The sequence below is a fragment of the Patiria miniata genome, unplaced genomic scaffold (assembly GCF_015706575.1).
Source record: "Patiria miniata isolate m_02_andy unplaced genomic scaffold, ASM1570657v1 HiC_scaffold_29, whole genome shotgun sequence".
NCBI classification, from domain to species: Eukaryota; Metazoa; Echinodermata; class Asteroidea; order Valvatida; family Asterinidae; genus Patiria; species Patiria miniata.
In genome coordinates this window covers 27637117-27662932 of record NW_024037068.1, presented here as the reverse complement: position 1 = coordinate 27662932, position 25816 = coordinate 27637117, and the positions used below count along the sequence as shown (strand labels likewise).

Sequence of the window (25816 nt, the reverse complement as noted above, 5' to 3'; positions counted from 1 at the left end):
AAGCGTCCCAAAGAGAAGAAGGCGCCATCGACAGTTTCACGTGCACCTGAGGAGGAGGAGGTACGAAGCAGTACCAGTGTTCGCGATGAGCCTGATGAGCCAAGGCCGAGCTCTACTCTTCAGACGCCGTCGGCTTTAAACGTAGCACCAGAGATGGGGGCGAAAGGAGAAGCGAAGGGGCCGGAAGTAGTTGAAGTACCAGATGTTGCTGTGGAGCTGGAAATAGCAGCAATCTTAGGTGACAGCGGGAGTGGAGAGCTCCCAGAGATCACACTGTCGCCTACCCCTCCGCTGATGATGGATTTAGAGGAGCCCCACAGCCATGAGGAGCCAGGCATGCCGCCGAGAGGGAAGCCGCGAGCGATGATAGAGTTGATGAGGAATGAGGCCAAACGACGCGATGGTCAGGAAACCACCGCTAAGGGGGGAGAGAGCATCCCAGTCATGTCAACACCACTGCACCTAGACAGGCTGCTACCGGGACAGGCAGTCCGGATCAAGGAGGTTAAGGAAACCTACCTGTACAGAGATGGAGACAAGACACTCCAAGGCTCGACGACACGTGAGTATGATGTCGTTTACTTGAGACACCTCAAGGCAAAGAGGTCGACAGAGCAACAAACCTCACCAAGTCCAACATCACAGGGAGAAGGTCGCCTATGCAGGTTGATGAAGACCGATGGTGATTCAGTCGGCACACCTTATTCGGATGAGGATCTCATCAGTGCCATGATGGGTAGAGTCAACCGCGTGATGGAGACTACTACACGACAGGTGTACCATGAAGGCAACAAAGTGACCAAGGACAAACTACAGCGCACCTACGACGTGGACTTCCTGGCTGGAGTTGCACAGGATCCTTAGAAGCTATAAGGATAACGTCTACCTAAAGAGGCTTTGTTGAACTGTTTGTTGAACTGTTGAGGATCTTTTTTGGTAACATTTTTTAAACACTTGTTCAAGTGTGTAATAGAAGAGGCATTTTGAACTGTTTTATATAAAGTTTCGTTTTGATAAAGTTTTGTTTTCTTGTAAACTAAAGGAGAGTTTTGTATAAGGACCTAGGTAGGTCAAACCATTATTTTGTATAAGGCCGAGGTAGGTCAAACCGTTATTTTGTATAAGGACCTAAGTAGGTCAGCAAATTATTTTGTACAAGGATTCCAGATGAGACATTTTTTGACTGTTATTAAGTTTAGCTTTATTTAAGTTAGCCAAAGGTGGCAGAGCACCTTGTTAGGAGTTATAGTTTTTATAACTGTTCCTTATTGTTATCAGTTTTTAAGGTCAAGGGACTGACCAAACCTGGGGCGCGGCTGTGTAGCGGAACAGTTAATATTGGCGCGCTAGGTTCACCGTAGTTTAGTTGGTTGGTACGCGGACTTCTGTCCGTTGTACAGCGCGCGAGTAGCGTGGCTGGTTGGTACCCAGCGCGGGTATATAAGCGCGTGTCGCGCGCGCACTCACTCTCTTCCATTTCACTCGTCCATGATTGCACTCTCCCATTGCACTGCTCACGTTGTGTGCTTTAGCTGTTAATTGTGGCGCGAAGCGTAGCACAGTTCCCGCTCAGAGACTTGGAGTTGCTGGAGCGTGTGTAGTACAGCGGTGGTCAGTCTCTCACTCAGGAAGAGCACTGGTTTAGTTCCGGTGAGTGTAGGGATTAGGAAATCTGGTTGGTACGGGAAGCATTCCAGTTCTCGACGATTATTGGAAAGGGGCCAATTCTTACCATTGAGCAGGACACACCTAAGTAGGACACATCTACGTAGGACACACCTTATTAGGACGCACCTAAGTAGGACGCATCTTATTGGGTCTCCAAGTGGTTATAATAAAGCAGTGAAGCCCTAAATACCCGAGTGTCTGATCTATTCATTGGACGTTAACCCTTCCCCGAGTGTGTTCGTGAGGTTTGCGTGAGAGCGCGAGTGAGTGTGTTCCCTGAGCGCCTGGCGGTAGACTGCCCCAAAACGGACCTGTTCCCCTGGCCTTCCCCACAGCCGCTCGTCGGGTCGGCAGAGAGCAATATCCAAGGCATTGTCGACACAGACCGCCACAATATGTACGATTGGTAAAAGACGAGCGTTTACTTTGGTCACTTCAACCCATGTATTGTACATGTATATACCTGTACATGTTTTTTTCTGTAGTGCCACCAACAAAAGTGAAATTATCCGATTCAAACGGTGACAAGGCACCTGGCGAGGTAGTGAATGTTACTGAGGGAACACCGTACCCAATGACGTGCTTGGTACAGGGTACCAGACCAGCTGCCACAATTCAGTGGTTTATGGATAATGTCGCACCATCAACTGGGGTCGAAACCCTGACTGAATCTTCTTCAAATGGATTGATAGATACGGCAGGCACCTGGACGTTCACTCCAGTCAGAGCCAATCACAGACAGGTGGTGAAGTGTGTAGCCAACACTTTAGAGTCGCAGCAACCATACCCATCTGCAGAGATTACACTGAATGTATATGGTATGTACATTATGATAGGAATTTAATAGTCCGTATCTGCAATTGAACATTCTCCTGAATGTAAAGAAAAGAATCTTTCAAATCTATATATTTAAAAATTGAAAATACTGCAAGATGTCAAATGATTGAGTCACGAGTACAAGGTCAGGGACAATAATGTTCCAAGTACATAGGCCTGAACAAGTATTACCTGAATTGTTTTACGCATGTTATGAAAAATTCACCTTGATGCCGCACAGTGATTTCACTTGCAAAGTACATGTATGTAAAGCAAACTCATACACGTACATAAATTTGTCTAGCAAAAACAGCTAATATTGCCTTTCATTGTACATGTACATGTAGAAACATATGTACAATTTGTTTGAAGTATAAAAGGGCCCAAGTAACTGGTACCAATTATGAAGAGACATACTTTAGTTCAACATGTCAGTGCGTGCTGTTTCACGTGTATGTATGTTCAGGGGTGTTATGTTGTTGTTTTATCTGTAACCCTCTAACAAGTTCACATGTTTATTTACTATGCAGCATTCATAAATACCTAAGACAGTTTACGCATTCCTATTTGAGAGCCCGTCACGTGGCCAGTCTTAAATGGATGATAAAGACATGGCTGGCTGGTCTTAAACACTTTTCCAGTGTCGCATAAGATTTGGACTCCCATGAAATCCGGTGCCTTCTAACGTTTCATTGGTTGAACGTTCACATTCCTTGCGTATGCATGCGCAATACTACCAGTGAATCAGTATTTCATGGTCCGAAATTTACACTACACCAGCCCAGCTGCGTTGTGCGCGACATTGCGCAGTATGCGCGACACGCACTCCACTGTCCTTATAAGGTAACGAGTTGTGGAGGGCATTCCATATTATAGTCACAGGGATGTTTTGTAAAACATGAAAGATGGTTGGCAACATCTAGATTATGACTTGTTTTGATTTTTAGACCAAAAAGATTTGTTTTTTGACCGAAAAGGTATTTATGAATGGGAATAAATATGTATTAAACACTCTGTTTAAGACCGCTAGGAGTCTGGATGGGTGATAATTACCCTCAGCTTCGCCTCGGGTAATTATCACCCATCCAGACTCCCACCGGTCTTAAACGGAGTGTTATAATACCTCCCGATTACACATTTATTCCCTTATTAATGAACATGATGAATAATCGTATATTTGACATTTTCAATAGGTCCCCCAGACAATCCAATGATCACGAGTAGTACACCAATGATGGAGGGTGCAGAAACAAGACTTATATGCACAGCAGACAAGGGTTACCCAAATAACTGGCAACTGGAATGGTCCAATGGAACTATGGGGTTTGACAGTACAAATACGACTTACCAGGATTCATTAACATTTAGCGATCGTTACCTGTTTACAAGCAACTTGGATATAACTCCATCAAGAGAGGACAATGGCAGGACTGTCATCAACTGTTCTGCAGAGGGAGGGTCATGGATCCCAGGCAGGGAGGGCTCGTATGGACCTATTGATGTTCAGTGTAAGTGTTTATTCACACTATGCAATAAGAAAAAAATGATTGTTACAGTAATTGTGTGCTATTGGTTTGAATGGATCCTTATATTATGATGTTAATTTTTCATTGTACTTGTGGAATTCATCACAGTTATACTATCAAGTACAAAGGGTGTGTGCCAACCTTGCCATCTTTGTGTGGGCCTGAAAACAAAACAGGTCCACACAATGCAGGTTGTGTGAACCTTCTGTGGATTAAACCAGGTCCACACAAGGTTTGCCACTCTCTGAAAGCTAGTTAAGAGACATTTTGGGGTTTGTGTTATCTGTCACAAAATGAAGAATAGGAACACTCAAGGGAATCATGATAAAAAAAAATTAGGTTGAAAGAGTATTGAAATTGCAAGTAAAATAAGTTTTTTCTCCATTAAAAAAAAAAAAAATACGTGAAGACAATGGAATGACCACCGCACGCACGGGAAGGGGGCGACATGCGGCTGTGCTGCCTCCCCTGCGTAGCGGTTGAGGCGAAGCCTAGTTAAGAATAATGGGATTTGTAAAGGCCATCAAAATTCCATTTCACCTTTTTTGAGGATAATCGAAGGTCTCAATTCTGGCTTGTTTTTAGTTTGTGCAAGAATTGTGAGTGCTCAGTGTCCAGTAGTTACAGCAGGCAACACAGCAACCTTGAGTTGTACATCAGAGAGTAGTAATCCAGAAACCAATCTAACTTGGTACGATAAGAACAACGTGGAGTTGACCAGTGAAACTCCTCAAGTCGATCCCAACGGTGCTTATGGAGGAGAAGTCACTACAAGACGATACACAACTGCTGAACTAAGCAAGACCGACAATGGCGAAGAGTTCAAGTGTTGTGCTACCAACATTGCTATTACATGTGCTTCCAATCTACATGTATGTGACATGTGCACACTTGATGTTCGATGTAAGTTTGTTTTTTCCTGTTACTTTGTGTATGTATCTGTATGTATACATGTCACAGGGAGACGAGTATAAAACCAGGCGGACTGCTTCATTGTCTCACATTATTTTGTCAAGTATTTAAATATGTTTTTGGTTTTTATTCACTCCGCCTCCTATCTAACCTTTCTCATAAGTCATTCATTTAATGTTTTCTGCATAATCTGTTAAATTTTTATTTTCATTTTGAGAAGATATGAGAAGTGTCCGCTGCTTGGTTCAAATTGGTTTGAAGAATAAGTAAGGGTACATTTTTGTAATGAATGCTTTATTTTTCCTTTGAATGCATGGATTATTTGTAACCAACAGATCCTCCAGTATTGTCCCAACCTACAAAGACTCCAACTGAACCAGTTGTTGAGGGCAGTAATGTAACCCTTGCATGTACTGTAGATGCCAATCCTAGGCCTAGTGACATCACTTGGAAGAAGCAAGACTCAAGTGAAGCATTCAGCTCGGTGTACAATGAATTCAATAGTACACTGACTCTGAGTAACATCAGGAGGGAGCAGGCTGGGTACTACATGTGCCAAGCTAACAACGGGGTGCCTACAGCTGACCCAAATGATGACGTGGTGTCAGATTCAGTTACTCTTATTGTGCACTGTAAGTTTCCTCGAATTTTGCGCATAGAGCCCAATCTTAAGGAATCATCTTAAATAGGCATATGCTATTACTTTCTGCATTTACTTGCGTGTCAGAATTTCGCTGAGAACTAGTGGCAAGCATTGACATTTTAACTGGTTCACCTACAATGTACTTTCTTCTGCCATGGAAAACAATTCTGTGCTGTTAAAAAGTTAGTGAAATTAGACCATTTTCATGATGTACAGCGATGCACCAAATGAGAGTCATTCCAGGAGGAACCACAGATGTTAACGTGTCATTTTATATATTTTCTCTGACATATGCCTAGTACAGGTGCTAATGGGTTAATGGAATTTCTTTTCTCCCCACAGATGAGGTGAACATCACCAATAAAGCAAATGATAAAGAAGAAGTGAACAATGGTGATAATGCTGTCTTAACCTGCGTTGCGGTGGGCAATCCTCAGCCAGTCATGGAGTGGTATGGTCCAAACACCATGGGGATAATCAGTGACATGGACGAAGGCAAGTTCCTCATCACCAATGAGACATCTGGTGGAGATGGAGTTTTGGGGTTTGAGGTCACAAGCACATTGACCATCAAGGCAGTAGATTCCCTGGTTGATTATGGGGTGTACACCTGCATCAGTTCAAATGGCATCGGGAGAGAGGACTCACTTAACATCACCCTCAATGGAACAAGTAAGCCAGTACATGTAGTTTAGTGCATTCACGTTATCCCAATTTATTTATCCTTGTCAGGACAATATGTATAAAATACATCCCTTGCATGTGACTCTTATCTGAAGGCAAGTCTTTGTACTTTCATTATCACAAAATTCAAATAATAAATACCGGTACTGTCCTCAGTTAAGTCCCTCCAGCTAAATATGACCAGTGAATTAAGGTCCTTGGGACCCCTGTTATATTTCCATATTTTTGTAAACTCCAGATAATCAATAGAAATATTGATAAAAGGGTTTTGAGAAAGTAAAGGTTTATTATATTTTAAAATGAACGGACCGAGGCACGTGTTTAATATTCACTAGACAGCTATGCCGGAGGGGGGGGGGGGGGGAGCCATCACCCTCGGTCTCTGGCTATCGCTTGCTGACAGATATTTTCCGGCCTCTGTCATTGTGGGTTTGTCAGTGATCTTATCTGATTTTTGGAAAACTTTTGCATGTATACATGGCCTGTGGTGCAAACTGCTTAGTTAATTGATAAAAAGGGACACAAATCAGTTTAACTTTTAGTCCCTCAGGGTCGAAAGTTGATAACTTTCTTTACAATGCTGATTTATATACTTGTATCTCAGGACGACCAGACGAGCCTACTGGAGTTGTGATCACTGAGCGGACGGCAGAGTCTCTGACTGTGGGTTGGACACCTGGCTTTGATGGTGGTGAGGAGCAGTCATTCCGTGTCAGCTACTTCAAGTCATCAGACCCGTCCAAAGTGGTCTTCACTGACGAGATACCGATAGGTGGAAAGACAACATCCACAGCAACGGGTCTGGATGACTACACAGAGTATGAGATCAGGGTGTATGCCAAGAATGCCATCGGTGAAAGCATTGGATATGGCAACACAACGGGATATACACTGCGTAAGTATTGTCTAATAATTATTGTTGTGTTTTTTTGGCCATTGTTTGTTGATTTTTAATGTTGAATTGTTTAAAGGTAGAGTATATCATTTAATTGTCATTTCATCATTTTGTTTCCGTTTAAAGCAACAAAAGTGCCCAATATCTAATAAAGAAGGGTCATTAAGAACTAACCTGGTGAAGTTTTAGCTAGAGCTGTGAATGCTGTATATTCAGAGAAAACAATATTCTAGGATCTCGATTACAATTCAAAAGTTGCAAAGTCAATAGCTGCAAATGATCTACTCTACATTTAAGCTTAAGTGTCATCTTTTGTGTTAATTGGATGTGCTTGGTTTTTGTTTTGTTGTGTTTTTTTTTTGCTTCATTTGTTGCGAAAGGACAGTGTTTTTGAAAAGAAAAATTTGCAATAGAAGCAAGACTTTTAACTTTGTATCCCCCAAGACTTGTGTCATCTCTCGCGTACATACATTTTGTATTTAGTACACATTACAAGTGCACATTTTTAATTTCTGTTACTCTGTGCAAAGTGCAAACGGGTGTTTTTACCCTTGGTGCAACTGTGTTTTGGAGAAGTTTTTTTCCAGTACAATCATGACATAAAGACAATTTCGACCAAGTTGTGGAGACTTAGTGTCCCCTGAAAATTGTATGGTAAAACTGGTGTGTGGTCCCAGCATTGATCTCAAGCATAATATTTTTAGGCTGAGTGAATACAATTTGCACAAATTAATGCAGACTGATAATTTACTACAGTACCGGTACATGTGTTTAAACATGACTAATGTTTAACATACTCTTATTACATTTATTGATACCATGGCATTATAAATTCTTCAAATAAATATAGCAATTTAGAAATCGATTATTTTTTTGTATTCTTGTACAGTTGTACGTGATGTACTATGTACAATGTTCATGCGGTTTATAATCACAACACAAATGACGAGTACATGTTAATTCATTCAGGAGAAATTCATATGTACATGAATAACACCAATTGTGAAGTCTCAATGTGTACATGAACATGTGCATGTACCAGGGTAGAAGGAATTTAAAAGTGCTGCAAAGATGATTTTAATGTGCAGGGCTAGCAATAAGGAAAGATGATGAATGTATTTGGTTATATTTCTCTCAAGTTAACAAGCCAGTTCTCACATGTACTGGTAGCACAGTAGTGAACTGAAGAGGCAGTACCTGGTATGTTGTGGTTTCTTGTTCATTACTGGTCCTGATCTCATGTCTTTCCGTTCTAGTGTCACTAAGGTACTGGTGGCATGGGGTCTTTTCGGGTGTTTTTGTTTTGTAGTTTCTTTCATTTTCAAGTTCGTTTGTTTTTATATGGTAATTCACTTTTAATTTGACCCATTGATGCCTGAATCCTTGAAACCGCTGAGCACTAAATGGTGAAAATATGTTAAATTTGTGTCATTGTGAGATACCATACTGTAACATGTACCCTAGTGGAACCACTGGGTGAACAATGTACATACATGTATACATACCGGTACAATACATGAACGTGTACATGTACATGTACTATGTGTAAAAACATACATGTCCTACTTTTGATCCTAAAAATAACTCTGTTGTTTAACAATGGAATTGTACCAACATTTCAGATGTAATCAAGGGATGACAAATTTTGTGGAGGGCATTTCATCAGCCAAATTTGTACAAGAGGGTGAGATTTAAACACCATACCAAAAAATGTTCACTTTTAGAATCTGCCACTTTCAACTTGGCGTCCTCCAATGTCAATACAGCGCTGGAAACGATGGCGGAAGGCGCATGCTGTGGCTGAAAGTTTCTGAAGGAATGCAGGATCACCCCTGATGTTATTGCACACCTCCTCCGACGTTCAGTGCAGCACACGATCGAGGAGGTGTGCAATGACATCAGGGGTGATCCTGCATTCCTTCAGAAGCTTTCAGCCACAGCACGTGCCTTCCGCCACCGTCTCCAGCACTGTATCGACATTCTGAAAGTGAGGTTTTTTTTCATATGGCGTGTAAATCTGACCCACTTGCACAAAGCTGATGAAACTCGCTGCATAAATTTGTCATGCCTTGTTCAGTGAATCTGAAATTTTGTTTTACCATTGTTAAATTTAACAGCGTTATTTTGGATCAAAGGTAAAGCATGCTTTTTTGTGTTGACCCATTGCATGTACATGTATATACCGGTATGTATACAGTGAAACCATTACTAAAGTACTAAAGTGATACTTGTAGAGAAGGTGATATATTACACAGGTTAAATATTATCTGTACCCACTTGAGCAGAGTAACATGAAGTGAAATAGTTGAGGGGTAATAAGTTACATGTAGCAAAATACATAAAATAAATTGTCTAGGTTTACAGGAATATTTACACATTTTGATTTTTTTGGATCCTGACATCTATCGGTACATGTACTTGCGGGGTAGAATACTTCTCAACCCTCAAGACTCTAGGGCTCTGTGCACATGTACAGTAACCCCTCACTGCATGGCATTAAAGGGAGAGTGGGAAACCATCGGGAGAGACAATTGATCTGACACATAGTCAACGCTTTGAGCACATTTAGAATAAAAAACAATTTTGCATACTTTGCGCTATATGCGCGCGAACGAGTATGCACACATGTGGTGTGTCTTGTTATCGAAGCTTTCAAAAGTGGTAAAAAAGTGCCCTCTCCTGTTGCACACGGAGCCCATTAGGATGGATGATGAAGGGACCGTGATGTGGGCAGTGCAAATGTGCGTGTGCGCAACTTACAATGTAGGCAACCAAAAATGAAGGGCTTTTGTTTCAGAGGGTTACAGATATAAAGGAAAGGGGAAAAACTTCTTTTTTTTTAATACCTTGTAAAAAATGTTGTTGAAATGAGAAATGTGTCAAGAGAAAAATATATATTTGTTGAAGAGCACAAACAAATAGCCTACGAACATCATTAAGCAAAGTTAGTGGAACACTTAATTCTTTTTTTTATCTTCAAATCCTAACTATTTTGGGCAGATTTCCTCACCATCTGGAAAATTCACTACTTCTGAACATGCAAGATACATGATCCAACAAGGAAATACTTGACAAAATAAACACTGGCAAAACCCTTACTTGTTTTCAAAAGTTTTGAAACCTGCTGTGTAATGCAGTTTTCTGTAAATTATGGTCTAGCAATAACGAGGAAATAACTTTGTAAAAGTAGTAAACACCCAGGAAATTCCCAGTCTTTTGGAATCTTAGAAGCAGAGTGAACAAATATTTCCAACCTGTCAAACATTGTTCACACTTAGTGTGATTAATGAACGAGGAAATAAAATTCATTCAATTATCCGGTGGTTAAGGTTTGTGTTGCTGACTGATGATGATGGTGGGGGAAAACCTGAAATTTTGCGTGCGTTACAATTTTTTAAAAGCACTTTGGGTCAGGGTCCATAATACTGTATGCATGGTAGAGGGCGCTGTTTATTGTGTACAGGCAGTTCCATGGCTTGGCAATGTACATGTATAGCCTACATGAACATCTTGGTCAATTCAGCAGTAGGCCTAAGAGAATATTAAATCATATAGTGGGTTAATTTCTATTCTGTAAAAAAATATAATTTGAAAAAGAAATGATTTGTCACAGGTTTTTTTTTGGGGGGGGGGGTGTTTGGTTTTGTGAAAATCAGCACTATGGAGTAACTTGATATACTGGGTACTCATTTGTTGTGTTTACTTTATTTCAGTTCAAACTAACACAACTTCATCACTTTACTGATGTGCTCATGTACATGCATACATACTGGCACAGTATATCCCCCTACATTAATTTACCTGCTTCTTTTTGTTGTCGTGCTGAAAATAAGACATAACGGTAGTTGTGACCATTCGTGAATAGAATAATAAATAATTGGGGGGGGGGGTGACTGCTTTATGTTCCGACACACCTAAATGTATGTTCCGACACACCTATGTTCTGACACCCTTATGTTCCGACTACTCAAACTATATTTTGACACCCCTATGTTCCGACACCCCTATGTTCCGACACCCCTATGTTCCGACACCCCTATGTTCCGACACCCCTATGTTCCGACACCCCTATGTTCCGACACCCCTATGTTCCGACACCCCTATGTTCCGACACCCCTATGTTCCGACACCCCTATGTTCCGACACCCCTATGTTCCGACACCCCTATGTTCCGACACCCCTATGTTCCGACACCCCTATGTTCCGACAATCTGTACATAAGATTGTATTACTCCCGGTAAGGGTTAGGGTTAGGGATAAGAATATGTGCAGTCGGAACATAGGGGTGTTTGAACATACATGTAGAGGTGTCGGAACATATTGATTGAGCTGTCGGAACATACATGTAGGGGTGTCGGAACATATTGATTGAGTTGTCGGAACATAGGGATGTCAGAACAAAAGACATACCAGTATGTAGGTTGAGTTATCGGAACGTAGGGATGTCGGAACATAGGACATACCGGTATGTAGGTTGAGTTATCGGAACGTAGGGATGTCGGAACATAAGACATACCAGTATGTAGGTTGAGTTATCGGAACGTAGGGATGTCGGAACATAAGACATACCAGTATGTAGGTTGAGTTATTGGAACATAGAGATGTCTGAACATAAGACATACCGGTATGTAGGTTGAGTTATCGGAACGTAGGGATGTCGGAACATAAGACATACCGGTATGTAGGTTGAGTTATCGGAATGTAGGGATGTCCGAACATAAGACATACCAGTATGTAGGTTGAGTTATCGGAACGTAGGGATGTCGGAACATAAGACATACCGGTATGTAGGTTGCGTTATCGGAACGTAGGGATGTCCGAACATAAGACATACCAGTATGTAGGTTGCGTTATCGGAACGTAGGGATGTCCGAACATAAGACATACCAGTATGTAGGTTGAGTTATTGGAACATAGGGATGTCTGAACATAAGACGTACCAGTATGAGGTCGAGTTATCGGAACATAGGGATGTCTGAACATAAGACATACGGGTATGTAGGTTGAGTTATCGGAACGTAGGGATGTCGGAACATAAGACATACCAGTATGTAGGTTGAGTTATTGGAACGTAGGGATGTCTGAACATAAGACATACCAGTATGTAGGTTGAGTTATCGGAACGTAGGGATGTCGGAACATAAGACATACCAGTATGTAGGTTGAGTTATTGGAACGTAGGGATATCCGAACATAAGACATACCAGTATGTAGGTTGTGTTATTGGAACGTAGGGATGTCTGAACATAAGACATACCAGTATGTAGGTTGAGTTATCGGAACGTAGGGATGTCGGAACATAAGACATACCAGTATGTAGGTTGAGTTATTGGAACGTAGGGATATCCGAACATAAGACATACCAGTATGTAGGTTGAGTTATTGGAACGTAGGGATGTCTGAACATAAGACATACCAGTATGTAGGTTGAGTTATCGGAACGTAGGGATGTCGGAACATAAGACATACCAGTATGTAGGTTGTGTTATCGGAACGTAGGGATATCCGAACATAAGACATACCAGTATGTAGGTTGCGTTATCGGAATGTAGGGATGTTAAGACATACCAGTATGTAGGTTGAGTTATCGGAACGTAGGGATGTCGGAACATATAAGACATACCAGTATGTAGGTTGCGTTATCGGAACGTAGGGATGTCGGAACATAAGACATACCAGTATGTAGGTTGAGTTATCGGAATGTAGGGATGTCCGAACATAAGACATACCAGTATGTAGGTTGAGTTATCGGAACGTAGGGATGTCGGAACATAAGACATACCGGTATGTAGGTTGAGTTATCGGAACGTAGGGATGTCGGAACATAAGACATACCGGTATGTAGGTTGAGTTATCGGAACGTAGGATTGTGTCGGAACATAAGACATACCGGTATGTAGGTTGCGTTATCGGAACATAGGGATGTCCGAACATAAGACATACCGGTATGTACGTTGAGTTATCGGAACGTAGGGATGTCCGAACATAAGACATACCAGTATGTAGGTTGCGTTATCGGAATGTAGGGATGTTAAGACATACCAGTATGTAGGTTGAGTTATCGGAACGTAGGGATGTCGGAACATATAAGACATACCAGTATGTAGGTTGCGTTATCGGAACGTAGGGATGTTAGAACATAAGACATACCGGTATGTAGGTTGAGTTATCGGAACGTAGGGATGTCGGAACATATAAGACATACCAGTATGTAGGTTGAGTTATCGGAACGTAGGGATGTCGGAACATAGAAGTGTTGGAACATAGAGGTGTTGGAACAGAGATGCTAACCAATTTGGGGGGGGGGGGGGGTATCCTCCCCTGAGTTAAAAGTAAGGGCTGATGGAAATCATGGAAAACATGTATGATACCGCATCTACTGTCTACGTGTTAGCCTGTACATGGTGAAAGGTAATGTCCCGATCAGAATTTAAAAGTTTATTGAATAGAATATTTCCTCTTAACTTGTAAGCCTGAAGAAGCAAGGGGAACAGAAAACCAAACAGAAAGAATGACATCAAGTTCGTATAGAAAAGCACACATTTACATGTAAGCCCGGCCCCTACCATAGCGTTACGATATTTTGTACCGGTACTGGGTAGGTCTCAAAAACTGGAAAAGTGTCGACAGAATGGCAGCATCATGTTCCACATTACCTTGGTATTCAGGCATGTAAACTACATACATGTACGCAAATTCTTTCAGATTTTCATGTCATTTATTAACATTTCTAATTTTAATTTCTTTGTTTTTGTTGCAGCTAATCCACCAGGCCCTGGCTCAGGTATGTGTACATTAATAATCTATATGTACTGGTACTTGGTTTGTTCAATTATCTTTTTATCCTTTCACCAAAACAAACATCTCAAAGGTTATGGCATTTATGTAGGTACATGTAGGTCATGGTGATAAAAAGTAGTTTTTTGCCTTTCTTAATATTTTCACTTGTGGGGTACGTGTACATATACATTGTACATGTAGATACAGGTACCGGTAGACAACTTCGAAAGATCACTCATGAATGTTAATGTGGCAAACATTGACTGAAGTTCGCATCTACTACATTTACAATTAAATAAAGGGGAGTTTCAGCCTTAAACAAAATAAAAGTAAAACATCTGCCCCACCCCTCTGCTTAAAGCTAGAGTTCTCGGAATAAAATTTCATCAATGAGGTTGGAAACATAAACGTCCTGTTGCTTACTTCATGGGTACCGCTTTCTCGTTCCCCCTAAAATCATGGTAGATTCTGTTGCTGTAAAAATTGAAGGATTGAAATAATTGTAATTAAAATACGTGTACATGTATACATGACCATTTTTGAATATCCAATTAAATCAGGGATCACTGTAGGGTTTAACAAGAAAGATGGGACTGTGGCAGTTGGAGGGCTGAAGGAAGGGAATGGATGCATCCAGCTGGAAGTCCAATACCAAGGCAATGGCACCTGGAAAGAGTGTGGAGCCTGTATCAGCTCAGATCAGAAAGTGAAGCTCTCTGAATGGTGTGCGTCATCTCAGAAGCGAAGAAGACGAGCTGCAGGAGACATTGAAGCCGTCCGCTCCAAAAAGTGCTTCGATGATTTGTGCAGTGAACCAGCAGCTGCTGAAATTGGTAACTGTTGCACTCTGTCTTCTGGCAACTTTGATCCAGTTTTGTCGTATTTTCTTAACACAGAATATACATTTAAGAAGCGAACATTTGTAACATTCGCATCGGGGTGATGTATATCAAATTAGGTTTTGCCCTTAGGTATACTCAGTGTGTTACCTCCTGAGTGAAAGTTGGAAAAAATCACTTGGGTGGGACTCGAACCCACGACCTCCTGCTTTCTAGTGCAGATGTCCTACCACTCGACCACTGAGCTAACGGGATCGGATGGCTGGTTCAAATCTATGTACATAGCAGTTGGTACTGCATTTACTATTCATAAGATGAATTTTTTGCATCGGGGGGATGTACCTGTTTATCAAATTAGGTTTTGCACTTCACCGACGTATTAACACTGTATACTCAGTGTGTTACCTCCCGAGTGAAAGTTGGAAAAAAACATGTGGTTGGGACCCTTAACCCATGACCTCCTGCTTTCTAATGCAGATGTCTTACCACTTGACCACCGTCACAAAAAAAAAATCATCTTATGAATAGCAAATGTGGTACCTGCTGCTATGTACAATAGATTTGAACTGGCCAACTGATCCCGTTAGCTCGGTGGTCAAGTGGTAAGACGTCTGCACTAGAAAGCAGGATGTTGTGGGTTCGAGTCCCACCCGAGTGAATTTTTTTTTTCCATCGTTCACTTGGGAGGTAACACACTGAGTATACAGTGTTAATACTTCGGTGAAAGGCAAAACCAATTTGACGTGAACATTTGCTTAGTAAAGCCTTCTTAATAGGCAGAATAACTTATGATGTACACCTGACTGGTTGTCAGCAAATTGTTGCGTAACACATCTCCTAAGCGTTTGATTTTATATTAGTCTTTTTTAAACTCTAAACCGACTAAGTCAAGTGCTTAGCAAATGTGTATCGTTTTGGTTTGCGGTAACACCAAGTGGTAATAATTACAGCTCAGTAGATATTTGTAGTTCTAAAAAGAACTTGTCCTGCTTGTTATCAACTTTCACTAAGTAGTTTTAGTTCTGATAAGAAAGGACTGCTTTAAGTTCTAAAAGATTGTCTTTGGTCTCTACCATGCAAAGGCTTAAATCTTATAGCAAATATGTGCAAATATTGGCACTTCTAAAAACCTTCCTGATGACCAGTTTGTAAGAAGCTGTGGTTGTGTGAATTGTATTTAACATGCATGTGTACGGGGAAATCTTTACGTGCAAATTGCAGTCAACAATGTTGCCTTGACCTTTTGACACCACATATGAAGAATTGAGATGTGGTTTTTGATTAAGCTGAGATTATCATTGGAATGTTTGCAGTGGCCTGATGAAAAAGGTAATATAAATGAATCTTATACTTTTTACTGTTCCTTACTGATAGTCAAGCCAACTGATGCAACTCCCCTTGGACTTGATATTGGCCTCATCGTTGGAGCGACAGTAGGAGGCATCATACTCATCGCTATCATCGTTGTTCTGGTTGTCTACTTGGTCAGGACCTCACCCCAGAGGAAGAATGGCAAGGAAGGTTGGTAAAGCTACGTCGATCAAATTGTAAAAGAAAGAGGTGAAATGTTTTTGGCTTCATCTCTATTCTTTATAGTTCAAGACTGGATTGGTCTTTATTCCCTTGATTCACTATTTAAATGTACAACTTCAGTATGATGTACATATACTGATCACATAAAGGTACATGTATAACATGAATAATGCTGCATCCAAATCAGCTGTGTACAGCTATATCTAGGTCTGCGTCCATTGAAAATAGGCCGTCCATGACAAGCCAAATATCTCTATCAATAAGTTGGAAGCACCATGCAACCTCTCTTTTGTGAGTTTTTCTGAGGTTCTGAAAATAACCGAGGAAAACTCAATGGTCTCTATCAACACGATCAATGAAATCCAGTCTTAGCAATATTGGCAATGCTACCCAGGAAATTCAATGCATACACCTCACGCACGCAGTATTCAAGCTAGTACATGTGCATGTATGCTCAGCATTTCCCAGGTAGTGTTGCCAATATTACCAAGAATGAGGATGATTATTCTTGTTGATAGAGACCTCCACGTGACCGCCACAGCAACTTAACTGCGTATTTTACGGGACTGGCTGCAAACTAGGGAAATACAAATTCAGATACAGGCTTGGAGGAAGACTACTTCTTCGCAAACATGTAGTACATGTATATAGTACATGTATATTTTGCAAAAAAATTTTAACGTGGACTATTGTATGCGCTATCGAAAAACTCATTTTGACGGACTCTTGTTTAAAGGGGTACTTTAAAGGGGTACTTTAAAGGGGTTCTCTTGTGCTATTTCTTGTAGATTCCTTCAGCCCTGCCTACTATATTCAAGAAGTTGAACTACAAGAACCAAGGTCAGTTGATTATAAGTTTAACTACATGGAGAAAACTTTAAAGAACCTCATGAAATAAAGTAGTTATCGTGTTGATTATTTACATTGGTCTTGCCTTTCAAACATACATTTACATGTACATGTGTGTCATGAGCACTGTATAGTTCCGTGCTAGCTGAGAGCTTGTGAGAGGTTTAATGTTTGCAGATTTTTGTTTTCATGTACAACCCACAGACCTTTCACCAATGTGGCCCAGGTTCAATTCCTGGCTAGAAGTAGGACCATATGAATACAGTTTTTCTCCTAAGAAATTGTCTACTGGAGAGATGTCAAACACCGCCACCTTCTTGAGCCAATTATTCTTGCCTTCAATAAATACATGTAGATATTCTCTTGAAAGACAAGCATCATACCATTGTAACTTATACAATGCATTTCTGGTCTTTGAAAGTTCAGCTTTTTTTGTTTTACTCGGAATTCAGGAAGTTTAACTAACATTAAAGTGGGTCTGTGACTTGGAAAAACCCCAAAAGATGACGTACATGTACCGGTACTTGTACAAGTAACACTGAACTTGCTTTTCCTTGTTTGTAAGCATAATTTCCTTGGCCAAATCCTTCCCAATCTACATGTACCAATAATTCCTGCCCAAAGGCTTATTTGTGGTTTTCTAAGTGAAACTGAAAGTTATTTGATGTGTTTTATGTCATCTGTTGATTGTTGCTTTGTTTTTACAATTGGCATTGAAATGATCCAGGAAAGTTTTTGTTTTATGTTATGTCCTGTTTATACACATCTTTAACCAAATTGTACTTTGTTTAAAATAATGAAATTGAGATATTCTTAAAAACATGCAGAAAAAAAGAGAGTGACTTGGTTATATTTTCCATTTTGAATTTATTGAAACAGTCAATGAAAAATCAATTATTAGTGTAAGGATTTCATAATTTAATGATCAATTAACTGCAATTCAATGCCATTTTTGTTTCCCTTGAAAATGTACGTCTGTGTTTCCAGTGATATGCCTCTGTCTCGAAGAAAATTTGTTTTACCTCAGAACTTGGAATGACAAGGAATGACATACATTTGTTCATAGACAATTTTAACATCTCATTAACTGAAATCATAATTACTTGCCAGTTTATGTATGTTTATAATGTGTTTTTTCGTAATTGTAGTAGAAAAGATTCTTTTTTGGTCCTGTTCATAATTAAATCCAAACAAAAATTAGAAGTTGAAGACACTTATTAATACGGAGTATAATTGCAGTACAACTGTCGGTGATAAGTAAAAACAAAATATGTTTACATGGGTTAGTTTAACAAGTTAACATTCTAATCCAACCTTAATTTGAAAACTTCATAATTCATAAGTCAAAACATGCAAAAGAAATTAGCTGGAAAAAGTGTAATGAGGAAATGCAAAGGGGCGCCCAGGCGTGTTACATGAGACCCACTAGTTTGATAACATGATGTTGTGCAGTTAATTCACAGATTTTTACTTGATCTAGACTAATTTGGCAAACAAAATTAGAAGTCATTTGTTGAGGTCCAACCGCATTTGCTCTCATGGCACAAACATTCTTAAAGACCAGGTGTATATGTTGAAGGAGCCTGTGTGTGTGTGTGTGTGTGTGTGTACAAGCCTGGTGCCACTTCAGAAAATGGCTGTCGCTGAATGAGTCTTTATACACGTAGTCCCTCTTAAAGCTTTTATTCATCAGTCTACTTAACATATATTCTTTTTTTCCCCCATCTTTTCAGCCATGATGTGCAGCCAGAGGAGAACAATGGCATAACAAACCAAGCCCTGCAGAACAAGGGTAAACCTTTCATAAAAAAAACCCTGAAAACCACTTCTATCTAAACTTCAATACTCAAAACTTCTGGATTAATGCAAATAAGTGTTGTCAGAGATGAAACTTTTCCGATTTTATTCGGAAAACCGACTTCTTGACTTTTCCAATGAAATTTCCGATTTTTTTACAGTGTGTCCCACAAAATGTGATTTTGTAAGGATTTTCTCACAAAATGTCACTTTATTTCAATCATAATTTCGAAGAAAAGTCGATGAAAAGTCGATGGAAATGGCACGTGAAAATCATCGCCAACGTAGTTTTAATCTCTTTCACCAGTCGTTATTGGAGTGTTTCAACGGTAGAAACACAGGGCATAACACTGATCGGAGCCTTCTCCGGCTAGACCAAAGGTAAAAACATTGGCAGGCGACATGAACAAATCACTGTGTGTCGCACCGTGGAGCTATATAAATGCTCCATGGTCGCACGTGTGTGCAATATATGCAATGGTACCAGCGTACGTACCGCACTGTACCGTCTGCAAGCACATGGCCGGTCAGGAACGGGTAGCCTTGTCAACGATCCAGTGGATAAAATCATTATGTTGTGCAATTTTCAGAGGTTTCAAATTTAGTTATGCAAAATGCAATGCTTTAAAATCGTGATGATTATCTGAAGTACAGCGGAGAGAGCATTAGCGAAACTTTTCACTGGCATTTGTTAGAAGAGAAAGATGATAATACCTGATTTTTCCCCACGTATGAATGCAAGTGGAGTTGTCTGTGGTTGAATGGACATGTCTTTCGGACTTTTCCCTAGACTTTCTCAAGTAAGAAATGAACTTCTTTATTGATGACTCCATTACTCTAACCGTAATTCGGGCATTTTATGCAATGAAAACACTAACCATTTTTTCATCGTAAAATGAATCAAAAATAAAGCAGGAGTAGGTGTTCGGAAATTGGGCATGAAGTGTATTGTACATGCAGGTACATGTGTGTAATTCAGCGCGGCCCAGATTTCGGACACATATTTTTCTTCGGCATATTTTCCGATTTTTTGGGCCATATGCCAGTTTTATCTCTGTGTTGTGTGTCTTTCTGTACTGAGATGTCTTTCCTTGTTGAGCTTTCCACATTTTGTTGGCTTGAGTTTTATGTTGGTCTTTCTTCTTCAATCATTACTTCAATTTTGTTTTAGATTGGACACGTTGATTAATGACACTGGGAAGAACTGTATCATGACAGGATCATGTTGGTTCGCCCAACCTCTTCAGTGTTTCATAGTCTGCTGATAGTTGCAGTCAGACTCATTCATTTTGCTCAAGATTGTTAGTTTTGTATACCCATATGTTTTCCCCATAAATATTTATGTTTCAGCAACTTATGCCCAAGTAAACAAAGACAAGAAAGCCACAGAACCTTTGGTCTTCAGACCCAAGGAAGAATGCTGATGTAACAGGTCTGGTCCTCAGCTACATTGCATCCTCTGTTCTTTAATGTAGAGTCTTGTAGTCAAGTGTGGGTCTGTGTCTCGGGCAGAAACAGCAAGAAGTAGAAGCTGGAAAAACTGATGGGAAAGTGTTGTGGTCTAAGGCTGGCCTTGGGTCGACCTGTGATTTGCTTTCCCCTTGAGGCAACTAGCCTTGGTCAAGCCGTTCGACAATAGTGTCCATGATCAGGTGATGGTATCTCACTGCTAATAAGGGCGACTTCAACAGCCACCATGCAAACTGGGGATACGAGACAGCAGACATGAACGGAGACTGGCTCGTGGACTGGTCCTCTCATCACAACCTCTACCTCGTCATCGACCTCAAACAAAGGCGATCTTTCCGCTCCGCCAGGTGGAATCGTGAATACTCACCTGACCTATGCTGGGTAACCTCTCAACAGGGGCGCCTACTGCCATCATCTGTGAGAGTCCTAGAAGATTTTCCTAAAAGCCAGCACAGACCAATAACCACCAACACTGGCATTTGCATACCAGTAACCAAATCCGTTCCCATCCCACGCTGGAACTTTCGCAAAGCAAACTGGGAGAACTTCACAGAAATGCTAGAGAAAAGTGTACCATGCATTCATTACTGGACCAAGCCCATTCTAATGTGGCTTTCTTAGCTGTAGGTAGCTTTCCGGCACTTAACTGGCTCATCACTCGTCACTCAAATTCTGATGGGAGGCAGGCTGGCTCTAGACAACAGACGCACATACATTGGGGATAGCCTGACTGCTTATCAAGGACAAACCACTGCACTCCCACCTGTTTTATTAGTATGTGCGAACATATTTATGGTCGTCAACTGATTAAATAGCCTTTATCTTAGTAGGGGGCTCATGAATACGAACCCAGGATTCCCGGGTTCGCGAAAGCCACATTAGACTGGGCTTGGTCCAGTAATGTTCCAACTAACGGTATTACAATTGACAGCGCCTACACCAGATTCCTCGGTGCAGTGCAGAAGGCAGCCAAGTCTAACATCCCCAGAGGCTTCAGGCCCACCTACATTCCGTGCCTGGACTCTGATTGCCAACAACTCCTGGATGAATACCAACGATCCGGAGACCCTGACATCGCGGACCATCTCATTGAAGCGCTGGACAATGGGTGACGCACTCGCTGGGAACAGCTTACAAGTGAGATGAACTTCACACACTCTAGCCGCAAGTGTTGGAACCTTATACGCCAAACCGGAATGAATCAGCAACCACACAATCCAAGCAGACCAGCAGTCAAACCTGATGCCGTCGCAGCACGTCTCGTCCAGGTGGGGAAAGCTCCTATCGAGAAGCATGTGAAGAGTGAAGTCAACAAGGAATGGCGTAAATACCAAAGGTCATGGGCCATGACCCCACAGGAAGAAACTCCCGAGATCACAGTAGCAGAAACTGACCAGGCTATCAAGAGCATGAAAAATGGCAAAGCCCCAGGCTATGACAATCTTCACCCAGAGTTCCTAAGCACATTGGTCCGACTGTAAGGAAATGGCTGGCATCATTTCTCACCTGCATCATTGCAGAAAACAACATGCCAAAGATATGGAGAACGGCAAAAACGATCGCCATAGACCTGAAGCAAGTATCGAGCTATCGTCCCATCTCTCTGCTATCTATGTGCTACAAGCTCCTGGAACGGATCATTCTGCAGCGTGTCAAGCCCACCGTTGACGACACTCTAGACCAGGCGAGATTCCGACCCGGAAGGAGTACACAAGACCACAAGTACTTGCACTGACCACCTTCATCGAGAACGGATACCAACTACGAAAGAAGACTGGAGTCGTGCTGCTCTACCTTACTGCCGCCTACGACACTGTCTGGCACAAGGGCTTGCTGACGAAGATAGCGAGAGTACTGCCTCACTGGGCGGTGAAGGCCATCGAGCTGTTGCTACAACACCGTCGATTTTGTGTCCATATGGCAGATGCTAACAGCACTTCGAGACACCAGAGAAATGGCCTTCCTCAAGGATCTGTGCTAGCGCCCACACTATTCAACTTGTACCTTAATGACCTGCCCCAGACCACCAGTCGCAAGTTCATCTATGCGGATGACATCTGCATCGCAACACAATCAGAGCAGTTCCCAGCCTTGAATGCTGTCCTGAACGCTGATATGATCACCATCAGAGAGTCCTGCAAGAGGTGGCGTCTTCAGCCTAGCACAGCCAAGACGGTATCCAGTGTGTTCCACCTACACAATGCTCAGAGCGCACAAGAACTGGACATCTTCCTCAATGGAGCTCGCCTCATACATGATGCCCAGCCAACATACCTCGGAGTTACGCTTGACAGGTCCCTGACATTCAAGCCACACCTCCTTAAGACAGCTGGGAAAGTCATGACGAGGAATAACCTCCTCAACATGCGAGCTGGAACAACGTGGGGAGCCTCAGCCAAGACCCTAGCACCACGGCTCTCGCCCTCAGCTACTCTGCTGCTGAGTACTGTGCTCCAGTCTGGCAAAAGTCTGTTCACACCAAACTATGTCGATGTCCAGCTGAACAACGCCATGAGGACTGTATCTGGTGCGGTCCAATGCACCAAACTAGACTGGCTCCTGGTCTTAAGTAACATCCCCCCGGATGTCAGGAGAGAAATGGCCACAAAAAACCTATTGACCAGAATAACGTCAATGCCAGATCTCCCCATCAACACCGATATAAACGACCACCCCAGACTCAGACTGAGATCAAGAAATCCCATATGGACCTCCACTCCAGATAACAACACTAATATGGAGCAGCTTTGGAGAGCCAAGTGGGAGGAGGCTGATACACCCCCCTCCCCCCCCCCCCCTCCCCGAACCTGTTAGCAAAAGAAAAGAAAATACAAATAACTAACAAAGAATATTTTGTTACTTAAATGTAGAGTGACATACATGTAGTCTTATAGTGTGTTTAAAAATCCAGGAGCTGTGGGGGAGGAGGGGGATTTCTGAACACATGGAGGAGGAGCTTGCTCTTCCGATTTTACTTTCAATGTAAAGCTTAACAACAACAATAACTAACCGAAAGCTTGTATCACCAGACGTTTGACATTGTGTAATTGAAAATCAATCCAGAAAAGTCGGGGATTGGGAACAGTTTCTTCTTTTATTTTCAGTTCAAAGCTAAAACATATTTAACAAAAAAAAAATAGCTGACATTGATATTGCGTCACATGTGATAGGATTCTTTTTTTTCAAACACATTTAAAGAATAAGTTTCACTTTTATCTCCCGTTTGTATTGCTCTTGATCACAGTGTCAATTAAGTTTTCATTTCTGTCCAGGCCATATGAATAATGTACAAACAGTACTTTTTATAAGCTATTGGTACAAACAACTACATGTAATACATATGTGTGAGTTATTGGTGTACATGTATGTAATACATTATGTAACATGTTTTAATGCAATAAAGTTAGAATTCTACTATAGCATTAATTTACTGGTTTGTCTCCCTTTTAAAATGAATTTGAAGTAAGGTACTGTAATGGTGATAGGTTTTTGGCAGAATTTGTATTATTTGACTTAAAAAGATAAATTGTAGCATTTGAAAATAATTTGTCATTTTGGCGGGTTATTTTTTTTGTTTTGTAAATAACAGTCACTTTGTTTTTATTGAAGGAGATTCCAGGCCACCTGTCACTCGACTGAAGCCCAAAGCCGTCAAGAAATAGGCTTACCAACCACGAAGCAAGACTGAAGGTCTGATCTACATCATTACAACTGCATTGAGTCATCATAGGCTGTTACTAAACACTGTCACAGACTATCACAGACCATCACTGATCATCATGGAATATCACACCCTATCAAAGATTATCACAGACTATCACAGACCATCACTGATCATCATGGAATATCACACCCTATCAAAGATTATCACAGACTATCACAGATCATCACTGACCATCATGGAATATCACACCCTATCAAAGATTATTACAGGCTATCACAGACTGTCACTGATCGTCATGGAATATCACAGCCTGTCAAAGACTATCACAGACTATCACAGACTGTCACATATATCACAAACTATCACAGACCACCATAGAATATCATAGATCGTTTGTAGATCATGTTATATTGCAAAAAATCATCGCAGGCCATCATAAGAATATCACTGGCCATAATATAATATCACCTACCAAGGGCGCATCCAGAAAACAATTTTTTGGGGGGCCAAAACATTTTTGGGTCCCCCCAAAAAGTGGGTCAAAAAAATTGGATTCTAGATGCTCTGTGGTGCGATCTGAGGCAATTTCTGACCACTTTAACCAATGGGTTTTTTTTAGGAAAAGATGGTGGTGTACTCAATTGCCTGCCTTTATTGCGATGTCACATAAACAAAATTTGACCCCCCTGGATCCGCCCTTGTCACTTACTGTACATGTACCATTGCAGACTAGCAACGACCATCACATAGTGTATTTGATTACACACTGATCCTTGGAACTATATCCAGTGTCACATTTGCTGTCATAGAGGATCAGTCTATACAGTCTGCATGATTTGAAGACAAATGTCAAATAACAGCCAATCAGAGACCCATAGCACTAATGACTGAGCCAATGAATGACAATGAGGACCTTTTTTATCCTCACCCCAAAAAGCAAGTTCTGAAGCCTTTGGCTTAAATTCTAATTTGAAAATGTTTCTACATTGTGTATTTACCTTTATACATGTGCAACTGTATGTAAGTCGGCAACTTTTATAGCAGCAGTTTATTTTAAGATTTATGTTTTATGAAAAGCAGCATTCGTCTGAATCAGCAGCCTACATCTACACATCTCACTGTCTTGTGTACAGGGCTCCTGTCATGATATCTGTGAAGAAAAATCTTAAGAATTGTGATTTTTTTCTATGACCTGGACGGTGTCAATAATTTGTGTCAATAATTTGTTGTACATATGTATTTTAGAGAATTTTGGAAGACATTTTCAAATGCTTGCTTTGAACAATATTTAAAAAAAAATCTTACTGGTGTATTTTGAAGAAGGAAAAGAATGTTAAAATGTGAAAAATCAAACAAAAAATTACACAAAATTGATTTGTCAGAAGTCCTTCCAAAAGTTTCTTTTGGTTTTTCTTTTTCATGAGAAAGGCATGAGCCCTGAGATCACCAATTTCTAATTTTCACTTTTTCTTCCTGAACTGAACATGATTGTCTTCACAGATGCATCATGTGGTGAAAGCAGCTGCTATAGTTTCAGCATCTGTATGTTATTGTCAAAGGCTTTAAAAAATAGTAGGAAAGGACCCAGGAAGGATAACAGAATAACTGTCTTTTGCCCCCCCCCCCCAGCACTTTCCACAGTTGCTTCTGTATGAAATTATATAAAAATGTATCAGTGTAAATTATAGAAATATAAACAAAGCAGCTACATTGTACATATACAGGAAGTGCAGCCAGCTT

General features: G+C 41.0%; 1 protein-coding gene across 13 annotated transcripts in view; it reads left to right on the top strand.

The window, feature by feature from the left end:
* LOC119735735 overlaps positions 1 to 25816 on the top strand; it is a 114803-nt gene that overhangs the window by 8528 nt on the left and 80459 nt on the right. For all 13 annotated transcript variants that reach the window (XM_038209643.1, XM_038209647.1, XM_038209651.1 and 10 more), the window contains exons 3-13: positions 2154 to 2486; positions 3678 to 3992; positions 4596 to 4913; positions 5258 to 5554; positions 5908 to 6237; positions 6854 to 7144; positions 13905 to 13928; positions 14485 to 14757; positions 16138 to 16284; positions 17085 to 17136; positions 18879 to 18937. In XM_038209643.1, coding sequence (XP_038065571.1) covers positions 2154 to 2486; positions 3678 to 3992; positions 4596 to 4913; positions 5258 to 5554; positions 5908 to 6237; positions 6854 to 7144; positions 13905 to 13928; positions 14485 to 14757; positions 16138 to 16284; positions 17085 to 17136; positions 18879 to 18937 — 2439 coding nt within the window. The remainder of the gene's footprint in view (positions 1 to 2153; positions 2487 to 3677; positions 3993 to 4595; positions 4914 to 5257; positions 5555 to 5907; positions 6238 to 6853; positions 7145 to 13904; positions 13929 to 14484; positions 14758 to 16137; positions 16285 to 17084; positions 17137 to 18878; positions 18938 to 25816) is intronic.